The sequence below is a fragment of the Vulpes vulpes genome, chromosome 13 (assembly GCF_048418805.1).
Source record: "Vulpes vulpes isolate BD-2025 chromosome 13, VulVul3, whole genome shotgun sequence".
Classification (NCBI taxonomy): Eukaryota; Metazoa; Chordata; class Mammalia; order Carnivora; family Canidae; genus Vulpes; species Vulpes vulpes.
Window position 1 is genome coordinate 77,833,624 of NC_132792.1, and position 19,157 is coordinate 77,852,780.

Genomic DNA, 19,157 nt, shown 5'->3' on the forward strand with positions numbered 1-19,157 from the left:
CCATGGGAGCTATGTGCAGCTCCTCCAACAAGTGCATTAGGTCATCTAACATTTTCAGGGCATCCCTGTATTCACATAGCAGTTCACAATCATCCACATAGGAGTCATCCCTCCCCACATAAAGGTCACTGCCAACTCAAGAATTGAATTCCCCATGAGTTCCTCTTTCCCAAGACCTATTTCTTCTGTTTCCTGGCTGGCTTAGCAAGTACTGATTCACCAGCTCCTCAGGAATTTCCCAGGTGTAATCTGAAACTAGTCCTAGTATTCAGGGCAGGGATAGACGAAGAAAGAAGCAGCCCACTCCAGTTGGTAGGAGCCAGTTTTAATGAGCAAAGGGAACTTACATATGAGGCTTGTCTTGGACAGCTGCGAGATGAGTGGATGTCTTTTTTTTTTATAATAAATTTATTTTTTATTGGTGTTCAATTTGCCAACATACAGAATAACACCCAGTGCTCACCCCGTCAAGTGCCCCCCTCAGTGCCCGTCACCCATTCACCCCCCACCCCCCGCCCTCCTCCCCTTCCGCCACCCCTAGTTCATTTCCCAGAGTTAGGAGTCTTTATGTTCTGTCTCCCTTTCTGATATTTCCCACACATTTCTTCTCCCTTCCCTTATATTCCCTTTCACTATTATTTATATTCCCCAAATGAATGAGAACATATAATGTTTGTCCTTCTCCGATTGACTTACTTCGATGAGTGGATGTCTGCACCAGCTGCCCAACCCTTTAAAGTCTACATGGCTTTAACTGGGCTTAGTGAGGTATACTGTTCAGATAGCCTCCATACCACATCATTGTCTCAGGGCTGTGTCCTTGGGGCAGTTTCTGGGGTGGGAAGGCAAGTAGAATGCAAATTACAAGGATGGTGGAAGGGTAGGGAGTGTCCAAATTGCCCAGGGTCCACCTCATAGGTCAACCAGCAGTCACGTCCCATCAATGACTTCCCTATAGACTGTCATCCCTACCAGCTTTTGATAAATCTCCTCACTCTTGTCAGTGAAGGTCATGAGGGGGCCCATACTTCCAACATTAATCAACAGTATCAAGGGGGCTCTCTTGCTCCCCACTGGGTGCTGCCAGTTGAGGCCAGATGGTGAATCAGGGCTGTGGGCCCACTGTGCAGTAACAGGGAGCTTCTCTCCTCCCATGTGTCAAAAAAAGTCTAATAGACAGCCTGGATTCCCACATACACCTGGCAGTGATGAAGAAGCCCTCCATCACCACCTCTTGGAATGGTATTAGAGGAGTCTGCTAAAAAAAAAAAAAATCTAAATAAGAACCAGTATTTCATGATGTAATACTCAAAATGCCCAGGGTTTGATCAAAAATCACTTGTAATACCAAGAACCAGAAAAATCCTAAACTGAATGAGAAAATTTTAAAAAGTCAACAAATGTCAACACTGAGATGAAGCAGATGTTGAAATTATCTGACAAGGATTTCTAAGCAGTCATTATAAAAATGCTTCAGTGAGCAATTTACAACATGCTTCAAACAAGTTTTTAAAAAACATACTCGCAACAAAGATAGAAGATATAAAGTAGTATCAAATGAAAATTTTAGAACTAGAAGTTACAATAAGCAAAATCAAAAGCTCAGATGTGAGTTCAGCAGTAGGATGAGGGGGGCAGAGGAAAGCATCAGTAAACTTGAACATAGAACAATAGAAACTATCTTTCATGAACAACAGAGAGAAAATAGATGAAAAAAAGTGGATATAGTCTCAAGAATCTGTTGGACTATAACAAAAGGTCTAGATTTGGCTTATTTGCAAGGAGAAGGAGGATTCAATAGGCTTTCCTTCTCCTGAGTTTTCTGAATGATGATTGATAATTAAAGCAAAAACTAGTACCACACACCTATCAAAACAACTAAAATAACAAAAACGTAATAATGTTAAATTTTGGAGAGGATACAAAAACTGAATCACTCATGTATTACCTGTGGAAATGTAAAATGGTATAGCCAGTCTGGAAAACAGATTTTTAGTTTCTCATAAAACCAAATAACTACCATATGACCCAGCAATTTCACCTGAGCACTTATTCTAAAGAAATGAAAAGTCATGCTCACACACACAAAAATATGTACACCAATGTTTTTTTGCAGATTTATTTATAATACCTCTACCTGGAAAGGTGCCCTTCAGTGAGTGAATGGCTAGACAAACTGATAGATTTGTAGCTGAGGTTTTAAGCTTCATCAATAAAAGAAATGAGCTATTGACACATGCAGCAACTTAGATGAATGTCAAAGCAATAATGATGAGTGAAAAAATAACACCCAATCTCAAAAGTTCATATTGCGTATACACTATATGATTCCATTTATCTATAATTCTCTCAATGACAAAATTATAGAGATGGAAATAAGTTATTGGTTACTTACTAACCTAGAAATTTTAAAACTTTGTATGAACACTTTCCAACATAAAAAGTAAATGCTTTACATATTAATTTCCTGTAATTTCTGTAAAAGTTTATTCCATTTTTGGGAACCCAAAGGTGAGCATGGTATATTTTAGGAATTATACTTTTGGGAAGAATGCAAAACAATTAGAGTTTTTAAAAGAAGATCATTATTAAATTATAAAATACATCACATAAATCCTTGTGCAAAAATAAGTGATAAAAACGAATTCAATAATAAAACTTGTAAGTGTATGTTTTCATTTTTTCCTCCTTTAAAGCTACTTTAAATATCACTGTTGTCTACTTTCTTAAAGTTTAAAGTCTTAGTGGTTATTTTTAACTTCAACATACTACTTATTCTTCCCTCTACCATTCCACAATCCAGAAACTTCATTAGCAGGCATTTATGGACTCACTCCCTCAGCTCTGCAGGAGAACGAGTGTGATTTCCAGTCTGCGCAAGAGTCATGGATAGAATGTTCTGAACTCATGTGAAATAAAAATTTGGAAGACTGAAGTCTAGTTGAGTACCTGTCATACGGTGAACAGACAGTAAACAACTATTGAATAAATAAAACAAATATTTCCACTGGAATGTGTTTAGCAAAGTCAACACACATCTCCATTGTGTGTAATCTTCTTAATCTACAATGATATAATTCATGTCCGTGTCCTGCGATTTTTGAAAATTAAGTGATTTTATAAGCCAGTTTTCTGTATGTATTTTGACAGCCATAGTACTATCACAGAATCACAGAAAAAAATTAAGATCAGATAAGTACAATAGGCATTTTATGTGACAGAAGTGCAATGCAGATAAAGAAAAATTATCATTCTTCTGGATTGTACTTATCTCTAACAGAGGCAATAAGTGACTTAAGAATTGAAACACAAGAATTGCAAGAAGTGCATGTAATAAAAAAATAGCAGTTATTGAAAAAAATAAAAATTAAGAAAGAGCACAAAAATTAACATATTTCTGTCATTAACCTTTGAGGATGCAGAAGAAAACTATCTATAAAAGTAGAAAATCCTTCCAAATTCCAGCTCTTTCTTCAATCTTTGAAGCTGATTGATTATGCATGTTCACCTCTAACTCCTTGTCACTTGAAATTACTTCTTTATATCATATTATTTTGGTTCAAGAATTACGCACATACTCTCTCAGGCCAATTGACCTTTTCATATCTAAAATTACAACCGCAGCAAACCATAGGCTTATTTCCCGAGTTTGGGGAGAGGGACAGTTGCAGCTTTTGCGGGTGCAATAAAGAATTACTCTAGATATCATATACAATTTACCAGGAGCCCTTATTAAAGAATGAGATTTCTAAGCCTCAGCTCAGGACCACTGATTTAGGACTTCTGGGGATCCATCTGGAGATTCATCTGGAGAACCTAAGAACCATGTGGAGATCCCAAGATCCTAAGAACACTGAGTTTTCAGAATTGCAGGGCTTCAGCTTTGCTAAAACAAGTATCTTCTTCTCTAGGCAACAATCAAGGCTGTCACAGAGGTTGCACTATTGTAATACACCTCCAAGCATTCTCCCTGTATCCGTCATTTTCATTACTTAGCACTAGAGAAGTTACTATTGCCGTTAGAGGAAACACAAAGTGCTTCACCTAAGCACTGTAAATAATGAATTACAATAATTAGCTGGAGAGAGATTTTTCTTGAAGTTTAATATTTTCTGGAATTTTGAAAGAACAAGGACTACGGAATATTGTTAAAAGGTAGTTTACAAAAGGAAAATATTTGTCGGTTCAATTGGAATTAATTGGTCAGTTACGGATTGGTTACACTGTTTAAGATATGTGTAAGCAAAATTAATTAACCTCCACATTACCCCAAATTTCTGTTTCAATCCTACTCTGCTGCTTTGAATGAAGCCTGCTTTGCTTTCAGTTTGGGATCCTGCTTCTGGAGTCCAGGATGCTGAGCAGATTGAGCTCCTATATTTGCCATCAAGTACACTCAGATGTACTTCTATCTTAGGGACCTCAGAGAATGTCAGCCAGATGGGAGGAAGCTAAAAGGATGCTTTCTGCACAATAGAAAGAATAATATTGTGTCCTTCCAGAATATTAAGCAGTAATAGCAGTAACAGGAAATAAATGGATATGTGAAATCCATCTAAGATGATTAAGAAAAAGCAACATGAATCAGTTTATGAGCTTTGTCTGTCTTCTCTCTTCATGGTAAAAATTCATCTTGAAATTTGAAGATAGCTCTCTTTAGGGCTTTTTAAGACTGTATACATATTTTCAAAGGTAGTTTATCTGAAAAATAAAATGTTGGTCATTCTTCCTTACAGAGGAATTTCAAAATTCTAATGTTTGTAGTCATTTAACATATAAATCTCATTTCCATTAACTGTTCATTCATTGATTAGAAAAACTCTGCTAGGAATGATAAAAGGATAAAACATTTATGAAGCTCACATTCCAGCTGGCCGTTAACCAAATAATTACTATAATGCAAAAGATTTAACATATTTTGGGTTTACAACCTGGACCCAAATAAATTTCAATCTATCTAGTTAAAAATGATAAAGCAAAACCTTTATATCTGACCTACTTATATAAAGCTATAACAAAAAAATACAAGTCATTTTTCCCGAATAGCTGCAATACATACTTGGTTAGAATGAATTTAATTAAAATGTACTAAAATGTTGAATGAAATTTGTTTGAAGCACAGTATTAGAATCACATACTTTTCTCCCTCTCTGCTTTTTGGAAGCCAGATACTTACACTGAAATGGGAGAACATTTTTTAGACACCCAAGCTGAAATGCATTCCTTCTAAACTATTGAGGAAGGAGAGTAACTATGCAGCACTCTCTTTCACTAGTTTTTGTTTTGTTTTTTATGAAATAGTTATAGGATTTTTTAAGTGAAACTCAAAAAGAATCTTTAAAATAATAGCCATTTGTTTATCCATTTGGTGTAAGAAGTAGGGTAGAAATGATGTGATAAAACTGACCTTGTATTCAGAAAATTATATCAGAGACAGGAGATGCTCATGAGGCTGTGCCCTACAGAACTCCAGGCATTCACAAGAGCTGTGGGAGATGTCCAGCAACTTGACATGCATGCTGCTATGCAGTGTGATTTTGGACAATTCGTAGGTCACCCTGAGCAACTTTAAGAAAAAAGTACACAGCCCCAAAACTGACCAGACCATCTCTCATCCCCACTTTAGTTGGAAAGAAACACAGCAGATAATCCGACCCCTATATAGAATATATCAGATTCTTCTCTTGAAAATAGTGCAACAGGAAACTAGATATACCGCACAGAGTGTGGTAAATTGTACTGCCTATTTTTTCTGCCTAGAGTGCTTTTCACAAAACTGGCTGCTTCCCCTTTTTAGGATTCAGTCCCAAATCCACTTTTTGGTAAGGCTTTCCTTGAGTATACCAATTAAAGAAGCCCTCCCTCACCTCTGTCCCACCTCCATCACTCTCCAACAAAAGTACGTCATTTCCTTTACAGTGCTCACCGCTGTTGGAAAAGGTTGTCTTTGTTGATTTAGTGTTTACTCTTCTTTGCCAAAGCTTAACACTTCTTGAGAGAGGGGCCAGCTCCAGCTAGAGAACCATTGTCATTCTTTCGACAAATATTTGTTGATATGTCAGAAGCTGGGTATAAAATGTTGAGTAGAGCAGACATAATCCTTGCCCTCTTGTAGTTTATGCTGCAGTTGGAAAAGCAGAGAAAACTAATACTTAGACAAACAAATGTAAAATTATGAGTGTAATAAGAGCTAGAAAGGAGATAAATAGGAGCTATGAGAGCCTATAATGAAAAATTTAATGTATTAAGTAGATCGAGTAAGTTTTCTCTGAGGAAGAGACTTTTGAGCCAAGATTTTAAAGATGAGTAGACGTTAATTAAGTGAAGACAGTACAAGCTGAGGGAACAGACTGTGGAAAGACTATGTGGCAGGAAAGAAGCTGACACATATGAGAAACTGAAGGAGAGCTGACATAGCTGGAACACCGGGAGCTTTGGATAGTGATATACAAGAATAGATTATGGAGATCTGCATGGGCTAGAATATGTGGGGATTTGTATGAATCGTGACTATAATCTGAGCATGATGGAACTATTGAATATTGTGCATGTGCTAGTGTATGGAGTATGTGTGTTCACAGGAGAGTATAATCAGATCATGTTTTGTTAGGATGATTGTGATTGATCTGTAGAGGACATTCAATTGGAGAGATCTAAAAAAGGGTGCAGGTAGACCACGTAGGATGTCATGGCCATTTTTCTCAGGAGAAATGACAAAAGCCTGAGCTCAGGTAAGTGCTGGTGGGAAAGAAAATAAGTAGGTGGATGCAAAAAATAAAAAGAATGAAATCAAAAGGACTCGGTGTTGTCTTGGTTATAATTATCATGGATAATGAACTTGTTTGAACGGATGAATGGGTTGCCATTCTCTGAGAAAGCAGAAGCAACAAGGAAATATTGTGAGCTATTTGACCATGAGCTGGGCTTTGGCATGTTCATTTGGAGGATGTCATTGGGAAGATGGATAAATTATGACTACATTTTTTGAATTTCTATGAGTGAGAAGTTTAGCTACTCTATTCAACTTAAATAATTATTTTCCATCATTTTTTAATAGGCAAATGGTATTCCTGAGTTTTATTTCCTACAACCCAAACTTCTACATAAAGTATGAAGCACCAAGTAGTCCTAAAATCAAGCTAGAGGACTTTAACTCTAGTGAGAATTGATGAACTGGTTGTTGGTTTTTTTTATCTGTAAAAAATGTGAGTTAATAACTTGGAACCTGCTATCAAAATCATACATCAAAAAATCATTGGAACCTTAACATATAATTTCATAGAACTTGAGCAGAAATATTAAAAACCTAGTTGCATTTAATACAGACATCCAACCAAGTCAAATAATATTTCATAATTTCAAATTAGAATAACTATAGCACATCTCAAGTCATATGGAGTTGTGACACTCCTGTGATACATTCAGCCTCCACTATTTGTTATCTAACCAGTAGGCAACAAAGACGGGTAAGGGATGTTTGAACTAAAATAACATACTTATGCTACTATCTATGTGCGAAGTACTTTTTAAACACAGCCCCAAACTAAACTGTAGGAAAATTATGTTAAATGCAATTAACTAGAATTTATCTGGAAGGCATTTTGTTCTATCATCCTCATTCTATACAAACTCTGAGATAGCACACAGGAATCCTTTCAATCTTTAAAAAATTCACTTTACTACTAGTTTTCTGAAAGATTCCTTACATATTTTTTTCAGAATCCCTATCTATCTATCTATCTATCTATCCATCTATCATCTTTCTAATCTTCCAACCATCCTTCCTTTCCTTCCATCTATTCTCACATCTGTATTGTATATTAGCCACTCTAAAATGCTTAATATCTATATATACTCATTATAATATGTTTGACTAAAAATCTCATGTAAAATCCAAGTACTTTAAAAAATAATAACTGTTTGCAACAGTAACACTAAACTACTATAAAAGCAGTATTTTTGACACATTAAAAATATACAAATACATAGGCAAATGATATAATTTAATAAATGCTATCTTTCTGAGTAAACAAAGTGAATATCAACTTGATAACCTATTTGGGAAAAGTCATCAAATAACCTAAACAAGCAATATGCTTACACATATACCTAGTGGCTAAGAAAAAAGGAATTTGTTTATAATCTTAAAGAAAAACCAAAACCTCCCACAACTTACCATATTTATTTTGTCATATTTTTTTTCTTACTTTAGAAAAAAAATGAGTCTTCTATCACTGTAATTTAATCTTTATACTGAAGCCAAATGAGATAGTCCAAAAATTCAATCAGCCTCTATAAATTATAAAAAATATAAATGCAAGCAACCACCAAGTAGTAACATGAAATAATGATGTGCTATTGGGTGGGCCAACATGATATATGAGTCCCTTCATTGACAGCAAAGTGTTAGAGAAACACAAATGTGTATGTCTCATTTGGAAACAGTAGTAAATAGTCAGTTGTGCTCATCATTGTAAATGGTCATTCCTAATATTTTCTTACGGTTATGCAGTTGGGTTAGAATACAGTCTTACTAACAACTATGTGTGCTATCCTGGATGTTTAATGCAACAATAGTCACATAAGACTAGTGACATTGATCTGCGAGAATTCACCATCCCTAATTTCTAACGCCTCACATCTCACATTGAAAAATATTTGCTAGTAGTATACAGAAAAGTTTTAACTGAAACTCATTTAATATTATCTACCCCGTATTGAGGAAAGTAGGGAATATTCTAGCCAAGGTAGGGAATATTCACATTCACAAAATGTGTCCAGTGCTTCTTTTTTTTAAAACAGATTTTATTTATTTATTCATGAGAGACACAGAAAGAGAGAGGTAGAGACACAGGCAGAGGGAGAAGCAGGCTCCAGGTAGGGAGCCCGAGGTGGGAATCGATCCCGGGTCTCCAAGATCAGGCCTTGGGCTGAAGGCAGCGCTAAACTGCTGAGCCAGCGGGGCTTCTCTTTTTGTCATAATGTTTATTATTCTCTAATTATACACAAAAACATCATATTAGAAAATTTGAAAAGATACAGAAAAAATATAAAGAAGAAAATGAAAATCACCTATAATTCCATCTCCAGAAATAGTTACTATTGCCATTTTGAAATATTTCTTCTCAATCTATTATTGTGAACATATATATATATATATAACACAACTAAAATCACACCATATATAGATCATTCCACATTGTTAAATATTATTTAAAATCGTGCATTGTAAAGTGTACACAATAACAAATTAATTGCACGTACAGCAATATATTTTTAACAAGCAATATGTTTATGGGGGTGTTTTGTATTTCCAATGTTCATGATTAAAAATACAATTTTTGCCACTGTTGTCTACATTTCTGAATTCAATTCCCTTTAAACCATTGTTAGGCATCAATTTTTCCTTTCTAAGGCATAATAAATTATTCAACAGACATTTAGAGAATCTAAATTTTTTTGAAAATATAAAGACTTTTGAAAACTTTTTGAAAAATAATGTGGATAGGAAAAAAGCTACTTCATACAAATCATTACATTTGAAGACTCATTACTTTAAAAAGGTACATGTTTTCAAAGGCATACTTTTCCAATATTCTCCACGTTGCTGATACCCTCACAGCAATAGTCTGTATAATGAGGAAAATGGCTAATCTTTTGCTGTATGGGTGGCTGCAGAGATACTATCTCATAAATAGGATCTCCAGCAGGTTTCTGTCTTCTTATAATGAAGAAAAGTCATCTGGAATAGCTTAGTACTGAAAGGTGTGGTTCACAAATATAGCACCTCGGCAGGTGGAATCTTCTTGATTATCAGAGTCAGCTATTAACACTGTATAAAATAGTCAGCTATCACAACAATATTCATTGAATTTCCATACACAGCTGAGAAATACTTAGCTATAAGGTAAGTTGTCTTTATAGTCAGAGTAAAGTGGAAAAATGAGTGAAATGGTTACCTAGATAATTCAAATTAATATAGTTGATAGCATATAGGATACATGTTTTCAACAATTAACTCCACTTTGATTTTTTCTCTTTGATTTTTAAAAATATCAATATTTAATTCTATTTCAAATTTATTATATGTAAAAAATTCATAAAAGCCCTTATGTTTCATTAGGATCTATGAAATCCATTATTATTTACTCTTTTTATTCCATTTGGTCATTAGTAGTGTCTGAAAAACTAAAATAAGTATTTTAGAAACCATTAGAATAACAACTGTACTATTCAGTGTGTTAGGAATCAAAATATCTAGAAACACTTGTATGCAAACCCACCAGTTCAATCTTCTGTCTAGTAATTGGCACCATACAGAAGCCAGTCAAAGTCAGCAGTGGGACTGAAATAAGTTGTCCAGGACAGGGACTAAATAATTGTTTTCTGTTTATTTTTGTTAAGGTGGTATCTGATAGTTTTGTCCATTGGAAAATTACTATTTTCCCTTGTAATGAATAAGTATTTGGGGGGGAGACACTCTGAGAAGAACTAATTTCTCATACTTGTCCCCATTTATTTTAGCACCCAATGATAATCCTTGCCTGAAACAATTATTACTGTAATTTATGTCAAGTAGTAATTCTCTTTTTCCATCATTCCTTCTACATTTATTAATTAGAACACTACAGTAAAGAGCTTTCCCTTCTCTCTCATTTGTTTGTTCATTTACTTATTTATATCACTAATGATTAACAGGTTTTATTTGCTCCGATGGGCAATTATCTGTTACTATCATTATTTGTTGCTGAAATTGTCCCAGATTTGGCCAACTGGGTCGTATGTCATTTTGACATATTTCCTCACTTTTTGAGTATTTCTTTCTTTCTTTCTCTTTCACACCATAAGATGGTCCAAGTTCTTTTCTTTTTTCTTTTTTTTTTTTTTTTCTTTTCCTTCCCTGTTCTGGAGTCAGCTATTTCTCCAAGGAGCCATGTTTCCTTTTATTAGAGTAGATATTGTTGTTTCCTGAAAGTACCATAAAAACAAATTTAGAACCTTGCCTCTGACTCTCAGTCTGTTTTATCACTAAACAATGACAAAAATTACCATGTGACTTTTCAGTTTCTCTTCAGTGGCAGAATTAGAAGAAGTGTTCACAAACTGACTGATGGTTAACAAAACGGGTGAGCAAATATCTTCTCCATCTCAATCCCTTAAGTATGCTTTATATTAAAGCCTTCATCACCCTCAAGAAATAACTATTTTTTATCCCTAATGGTTAACATAGTAATTACTACCTATATTGTTTCATTCTGGTAAGGAAATATCTTTCTTTTTTTGGAAATATCTTTATCAGAGAAAAACTAAAACATACCCACCAGCAGACAGATCTTTTCTTCTTACATCTGAAGGCACAGGTTCAGAATGGAAAAAGGATTTAAACCACCAGCTAGATTCTGCCACATTTAGTAACCCTATCAAATAAAAGTCATATTACTCCCTTCTCAAACACATTTGGAAGACTAGAAACAAAGAAAATAATAGGAGGGATGCTGATAAGAAATAAACCAAATACCTTGTTGGGATTTGTCATCAGGTATGACATTAACAGAATCTGTTAAAGAGCTAACTGAAGATATACTGGTCTCTGAAGGAAACAAATGATAATCAATAAACAAATAAATAATTGGCAAACAAACACAGACATATTATTTATGCATAAACTTCCAAGTGGCAAAGTAGCATGGTTTGAAATTATTTACTCCTGGATCATGACTTCATGAATCAAAAAATGGATTAAACTGTCAATTAAAAAATCTTCTGGAAAAAGGCATATTCCATGTTACTTTTTTTAAGTTTAAGATAGTTTTTTTTTAAGCTGTTATTTATTTATTCATGAAAGACACACAGAGAGAGGCAGAGACATAGAGGGAGAAGCAGGCTCCCCACAGGGAGCCCGATGCGGGACTCGGTCCCCAGACCTGGGATCACACCCTGAGCCGAAGGCAGACGCTGCTTATGATACACCTGTTGGCAGTAGCGCCCAGGTATTCCAAATAGTCATCATTTTTCTTTTGTCTGCATAGACTTCTTCTCATTGGCTGTCTTCTGTTTTTGCCGCATTATCTCGGAGTCCTTAGTTTTCTCTAAGAGGTAGTTGAGCTATCCCCTTTTATTTTTCTCTTCCTAATTTCCTAGGATTTCTTCATGTTTTGTGGCAGGCAAGTTCTTGCTGATTTCTGCAGGCCTTACTGACCACTAGACCATGCCTGGAAGAGAGATACTTGGAAGAGCAACGGTCGCCTAGCACACTCTTACATTTTCTATTAAAAAGATATATTTCTTTTCATGGGGGACAACTCTTTCTCTCTCTCTCCATAGATAGATGGAGAACTTAAAATATAAATGTCACCAAATTCAAAATCTTAGTAAGTACAAAATCAAGAATAAATTTTATTGTACTGCATTAGAAATATTACATGTGCATATGCTTAAATGTTCTACAAAAGCTACAAGTTTAGAAGGAAAGGAATTATTTTTAAATAATAAACATTTTATTTGTTTTATCATACGTGTATTTTAAACCTATAAGTCTTTTAAATGATCAAAATATAAAAATAACTTCTATGGATATAACACTAAGTAAATGCAAATAGTTTGACTATTTTATAAAAATAATAAGTTAATAGACACTTCCAACTTTTACCTACAAACAATCCCTGAAGTTAGAATTTTCTATATGTGGGCATATTTTCAATAAACGATAATTTGTTTCTGAAATCATTGTTTCATTCTATGAAATTTCCAAATTTTCCTTAAGAATCAATAATTTTCTATTCAGCTATGAATACTCACAAGTGGATAAATAAATAAAAATAAAACTGGCCAAATGGAAGCGGACCTATTATCCATAGCAGAAAATGGAAATGAAATAATCCTTGAAGCAGTCATATCATCCTTTCTTTTCTAAGAAACAGTCTTTTCTTCATGTAAAATTGTCAGCTTTTAATACATCCTATTAAATGCAAGATACATGAAATTAAAACATAATTATGAAACATAAGATTATTTTCACTTATTTACAAGTGTTGATGGCCTCATTAATATGATATAATATGGCATACTTAAAACAAAGAGATGAGCCCTGACAATATTGATTCAGAGAGGTCTGAATGATCTCTAGTCCTATTTTCTTCACTGTTGCAAACAATTGTCAACTTTCCTCCCTTAAGCTCTGACCAGGACGTGATAGGTATGTCAATAATATCCCACCAGCATCACCTCAAGTCACATTCTCTAGGAATATCCTCCAGTGATGTTATAACTTACTTCGATAATACTGATTTTTGGCTAGCAGGCAACCAATGGAAGGTGCTGATGCCATGGATTTCCCTGTGAACAAGCGCCCGACTATGAACAGCAATCTAGAAACACTGACCCGAAACAGATGCTGTTGATCACATGGACTGTCCTTTTCTTTTTCCCATACCTCTTTTTTTTTTGGCAAAGCAACATAGTCTTCCATGTATTAAATATCTGATAAAAAAAAATTGAAAAGCTTACACAAAATTGTGATCAAATATTCTACAATAAACCAGAAAAAAAATGCAATTAATGTGGTTTTTGTTTGGAAAAGCAAGAAAAAACATATATATGTATACTTATATGTATATGTACGAATATATACGGGTGTGTGTGTGTATATACATACGTATGTGTGTGTGTGTGTGTGTGTGTGACTATCCAAGTACAGACAATGCCCACAACTTGTTCCATCTGAAACAAATCTAAAGTTCAGTCAAAATGGTGTTAACACAGCCATGATATAGTCACTCACCTTTTTGCTTTCTCCAATCTGTTCTTTTAAAATAAACATGTTCTAAGGTTTCCTGAGAAAGCAGCCCTGGAAGGGGGACGTGACCCAGCAGGGACAGCAGGCAGGCCAGGAGCACTCTGCGGGGAACGTGGGCTTGCTCTGGGACCCCTGAGCACACCTCGTGTTTAGAAGGCTGAAACCTGAGCGGTGGGCACAGCACCGAGGGAGGTGAAGGCTCTGCCTGTCTGCCCTTCCCTGGGCCAGATGCCAAGCAGGGCTGCGGCAGCAGGGGCAGACTGTCAGGTCAGGGCTTGGACTCTGGTTTCTGCAGGGTGGAGGGGGACGCCCACTCTATGTTCTCTATGTTCTCCCACTCTGGGGTCGCACCGTGCTAGGCTCCCTGGGCGAGGGCTCACTGCAGGCCCCTCACAGGACTGCTCAGGCCCCAGACACAGTGGTACAAAGCGGAGCCACAGGAAGAGCTCACAAGGAGGAGCTCAGTGAATTAGGAGTCCTGGGGGGAGGACATGGGCTACAGGAATTTATGGGCGGAGAATGAGGATTCCCAGGGAGAATGATAAAGGACAGATGGCAATCACGGGTGATGAGGGCAAATTAGTGACCGCGTGACATTGTATCGATATCACTTATTGAGTCAAAAGCTAGACTCATATTCTCATTTTAGTAACATCCCTTCTGTGAGCTGTTTGCCATTTCCTGCAGTTTGTCATGAATCAAATTGTGGCTCACCTTATTGAGGGGGTGGGAGGATTCTCAATTTATTGTTTCAATTTATTTAGTGGCTATTGGTTTTACCAGCTTAAAACACAAAATTATTCGCGTCATCTATGTTCAAAACATTGATTTTTGTATGCCATCATGGTTCTTTTTGACCATCTAGTCTACCTGATTATGGCTCCTGTAAGTTGCAAGTAATGTTCACTTATATTTTTTCTTTTTGTCTTGATTAGTTTTGCTAGGGGTTTCCCTATTACACGAGATCTGTCAAAGAACTACTCTTCTGTTTCTTGATTTTATATTTCATTATTTTCTGTCTTGCTTTTATTCTTCTTCCTTTTACTCACTTTTTAGGGTTATTCTTATTGTCATTTATTTCAAAATATTTTTGTTAACTCCAATTATGACATTTTTTGAGTGTTTGATTTAAAAGTGCCTTTCTTTTTCCAAATATATACATTTAAAAAATATATTTTAGTTTATTTCTAAGCCCACTGTAGTGTCAAGAGATAATGTTTCATTTTTATTCATTCTTTGAGATAGTTTTTGAAAATAGCTTTCTGTGTATTTGAAACTCAGTTTGTGACCAAATTGAGCTTTCCAGGGCACAAGGGCTAACACTGCCAAGGCATACATCCCAATAGCTGCTGACTTTCCCAGACAATTCCTCCAAAAAGTGGGAACCCAAATCCAGTCTGCCTTCCAACAAGCAGTTGGTTTAGTTCTGCACTGAGGAAGTTGTTCCCATTCCCTGAGAAGGGAGAGCCGCTAGAACGAAATACATGTTCACCACGAAAACCCTCACCCTGTTTGCCTCTTATAGGAATAGTGAGAGTCTGGGCCAGGAATGCTTTCTCTCGTTGACCCTTTGCTCACAAACTTTCCCAACAAATCCTATTTCTCAATCCATAACCTTGCAATATGTACGCACTGTCCTGAGAGCTATTGGACTTCTGGGAAGCCACGCAGAAGGCATCAGGCTTAGAAGGTGGCAGGAACTAATTAAACTTGAGCAGGGAAGCACCTGCTCAGGTCACACCTAGGCAGAATAGGAGAGGCCTTCTGTCAGCTATGACCAACCCTCCGATCCAAAGCACCCAGTGGAACTGACCTTGTTGGTTAAGTCCAGGTCATGTGCTCACATCAGGCTCCATATAGTGACAACATATCCTTGCAGCAAAAACTGCTGCTAACCATACTTCAGGAACTATTCTTTCTTTCCTTTTTAATATTTATTGGGCATAGTCCACCCAACTGGGAACTGCATTTATCAACCTCTCTTGCGGCTAGGAATCAGTGTGGGCCAGTGAAATGTGAGAATTGAGTGGTTCATCCTCAGGGTCATCTCTTTAAAGATCAATCCGCTTGCCCTGGACTTCTTGCACGGAGGTAAAGGTCGTAACTCAAAGCCTGGTGCAACTGTTCTTACATCAGAATGAAATAAAATTCTCTTTTTGGTCATTGTATCCTGTTACTATTATTCGACTTAACACTACATCCTGACCATTAAAAGCACTCTGACTTCTGTAGTGAGTGGTACAGAGTGCCAGATCCCCCAAAATAAGATGTGTCCTCAGATACTGGACTGCCAGGTATCCAATGGACTGCCATTGTCCCTATTCCTAACATGCAACTGGTATTGAACAGTTTTAGGCACTTTCTTCCACTATGGCAATCTCACCCCACCACCTGCTCTTATTACATGTTTACCTGACCTACAAGTCTTTCTACTCTTTTCCCTGATCCTTTGAAGCAAAGGAGAATTAAGTTCAGTGACTTCTTTATGTCTGGGTAACTGCCGGGTGGAATAATGAGTCAGTTGCCAGTCATTCAAATAGTCAAACATAAAAAAAAAAAAAAAAAAGTCCCAGTCTTTATCCTCCTCACCTTTGGGCCACATTCTCCCTAATCAGGCTCCAGACATTAGTCACAGTGCAAAAACACTGATCACTTATTAATAAACACTGATCTTGATTCTTGAGGTTCCTACCATCTGCAAAGCCACTGGGCAGGTGAGTGGTAGCAGATCTGTGAGGGCAGCAACCAGTTCCTTCCAAGGTGCTAACTCAGAGACAGGAGAAGATGGATGTCTTTCTTGGTGCAAAGACCATCTCTCGGTGGGCAATGTCTTCAGGATTCTTAGTTGCTAGCTTCCAAACTGCTGTCAGCATTTTCTTTTTTGTGACAAGGCATCTAAAGGAACATGATAACTGACAGAACTCCCCAAGGCTCAGCACCCTACATTCATCAGGCCTGGCATGGCCCAATATGGAGAACTTATGAGGAGATTCAGGACAATTGCTTTGTCTTCCTAAATGGAGATACTTAGGTAAGCAAATACCCTGGAAGTAATAAATATGCTAGAGCCAAAAGGATTTCACTTCAATTTTCTCTTATTTTTATGATTTGAGACATAGATAAATATTCATAATTATCTAAGTCAGTGTTTCTGCCTTGTGAATCCTATGCCTGCTGAGTTAGGTAGTTGGCTGTCGGCAATGATCAGTATAACAACTTCTTGGAGCCGAGTGAAACAGTTTGGAGACATGAGCACACTTTCTCTTTCATGTCTCCCACAGCATCTGTAAGATGGGAAAAAAAATCATGGGATTATTATTTTTTTTTAATTTTAAATTGCTGTTAGATATCAGATCAAAATCCTAAGCATCGCTTTTCTTTGCCTTAATCTAATTACTTTCATTTCCCACAAATTCCAAATCTAAATATGAGTCTGCTTATTTTGATATGCAAAAAAGATCCTAATCTGAATGCTTGGAGAACCTTTTGATCTGACGGAGGTGTTTTAGGCTCTGTTCTTAGGAAAACAGATACATCTGCACACAGTTTTCTGGAGACTTCTCTCCTCCCCAGAAAACAAAAGAACGGAAGGGGAGTAGTGAGAAGAGGTGACCTGTGACCTTGCAGGCTGATTTCATGAAGAAAATAGGGTAGTGCATCTACGCTGTTCCTAACTGAGGTAAGGCACCAGGTCTTCGCCCCTATATATCAAGTGAGTCTTTGCATGGGCGTGCCAGGGGAGGGGTGAGTACATTCAGCTGACAGAGATCCTTGGAGAACAGCTGCAGCCTGCCAGCCAGCAAGAAGTCAGCATTGTTGGGGATGAGCACCTTTCTCCTAAAGGGAATCTGGGCAGCACAGCCAGGTCCCCAGAGGCCACCCCTAACATTGCTTGAATCAAGTGCTTTCCAGTTTAAGTTCACCTGTTTGGGGCTTCTTTTACTGTGAAAACTTACAAGAGAAAGGTGAGTGGAATGAATTGTAATTCCCACCAGGGAAGCTAGACTTACGTCACATCAGGGAGCTATGCTCCCATCCTTTACTGTGCATCCTGTGTTTCCCTTACTCTTGGCTCGCGCCTCCGCTAGTCCAAGTGATCTGCCTGGAAGACTGATCCAGATCTTCATCTTGGAGATTAATGAGCCACTCTTCATTATGCCCTTCTTAAGCTGAGGAAGTTTGTGTGGGGATGGCACATTCCCCAGAAAGACCTATTTTTGTGACTGGCCCTTCTTGGCTGGCTCCTGAGAACTGAGCTCCTGGAACGTTCTGTCTCATAAGAGTGTTTTTGCATTTCTTTGGCCTTGAGCCAAACTGCACCAGTTGTTTGGAGGATTTATTCTAATAATGTGATTTATGAGGGTCTGGGGTTTCAGTAACTGAAGTAAGTCATGCAGGGACTATATGTGACTGGCTCTCAATAAAAACCCTGGACTCCAAAGCTGAGATGAGCTTTCCTAATTGATAATATTTCACACATGTTGTCACATCTTTCCTGAGGATTTAGTATGTACCAAGTGAAACTATGAGAAGGAACACCTAGAAGCTTATGCCTGGTTTCTCCAGACTTATCCCAACCAGGGGAATTTTTGGAAGTCCATCATTACCTACAGGATCTAGCTGGTTTCTTTTTTTTTTTTAATTTTTATTTATTTGTCACAGAGAGAGAGAGGCAGAGACACAGGCAGAGGGAGAAGCAGGCTCCATGCACCGGGAGCCCGACGTGGGACTCGATCCCGGGTCTCCAGGATCGCGCCCTGGGCCAAAGGCAGGCACCAAACCGCTGCGCCACCCAGGGATCCCTCTAGCTGGTATCTATAGAGATCTGGCAATTAGACTAAATAGGTATATGATGGTGACCATCACTTATACATTCTTCATAGCTTTAGAAGTAGAATTAATATCAACCATTCCTCCCAAGATACTGTTTTAAAATTTTGCTCTCTTAGGCATGGTGTGTGGGGAGCCAGTTTTGGAGGCTTCCACTTGGCTTTTCCTACTAGTCAATCCTATACCACAGGATAATGACCAATATGGTGTTTCTGTCAACCAAGGAAATGGCCATTAGGTCCAGGGAACAGAGGAATGTGATCCAGACCTGGGTCAGGGCTACATTCATGACCTGAGTTCTATAGCTTTCACTCTAATAAGGATGTCATGAATGATGTTTCTGATTCCTGGGAATCAATTTTAATATAGTCCTTTGCTTAGAAGTCTTCAAAATGCCTATGTGTTTCCATCCATGTATGAAAGCCCCTTAAGTCCCTTTGGGGAAGACCTGGAAGATTATTTTCAAATATACACTCCATGATGTTACAGAATCCTAACTCATGGGAACCCAGCCCTCCTTAGATCAATGAAT

At 37.2% G+C, this 19,157-nt stretch overlaps 1 protein-coding gene across 2 annotated transcripts; it reads right to left on the reverse strand.

Annotated features, from left to right (window-relative positions):
- Window positions 1-8,801: 8,801 nt before the first annotated feature.
- On the reverse strand, window positions 8,802-14,169 carry PPDPFL (pancreatic progenitor cell differentiation and proliferation factor like). Of its 2 annotated transcripts, none has more exons than XR_011996672.1 (5): window positions 13,781-14,169; window positions 13,382-13,479; window positions 11,519-12,958; window positions 11,318-11,417; window positions 8,802-10,968 (listed from the first exon to the last, which is right to left on the reverse strand). XR_011996672.1 is itself a non-coding variant. In XM_072734770.1 (5 exons), exons 2-5 carry the CDS (start codon window positions 13,466-13,468, stop codon window positions 10,916-10,918), a joined length of 417 nt encoding a protein of 138 aa, XP_072590871.1. In that variant the 5' UTR covers window positions 13,469-13,479; window positions 13,781-14,169; the 3' UTR covers window positions 8,802-10,915. The 2 variants fall into 2 exon arrangements, 1 of the variants encoding a protein (XP_072590871.1); XM_072734770.1 differs by having other exon boundaries at window positions 11,322-11,417; window positions 11,519-11,590; window positions 13,273-13,479.
- Window positions 14,170-19,157: the final 4,988 nt, after the last annotated feature.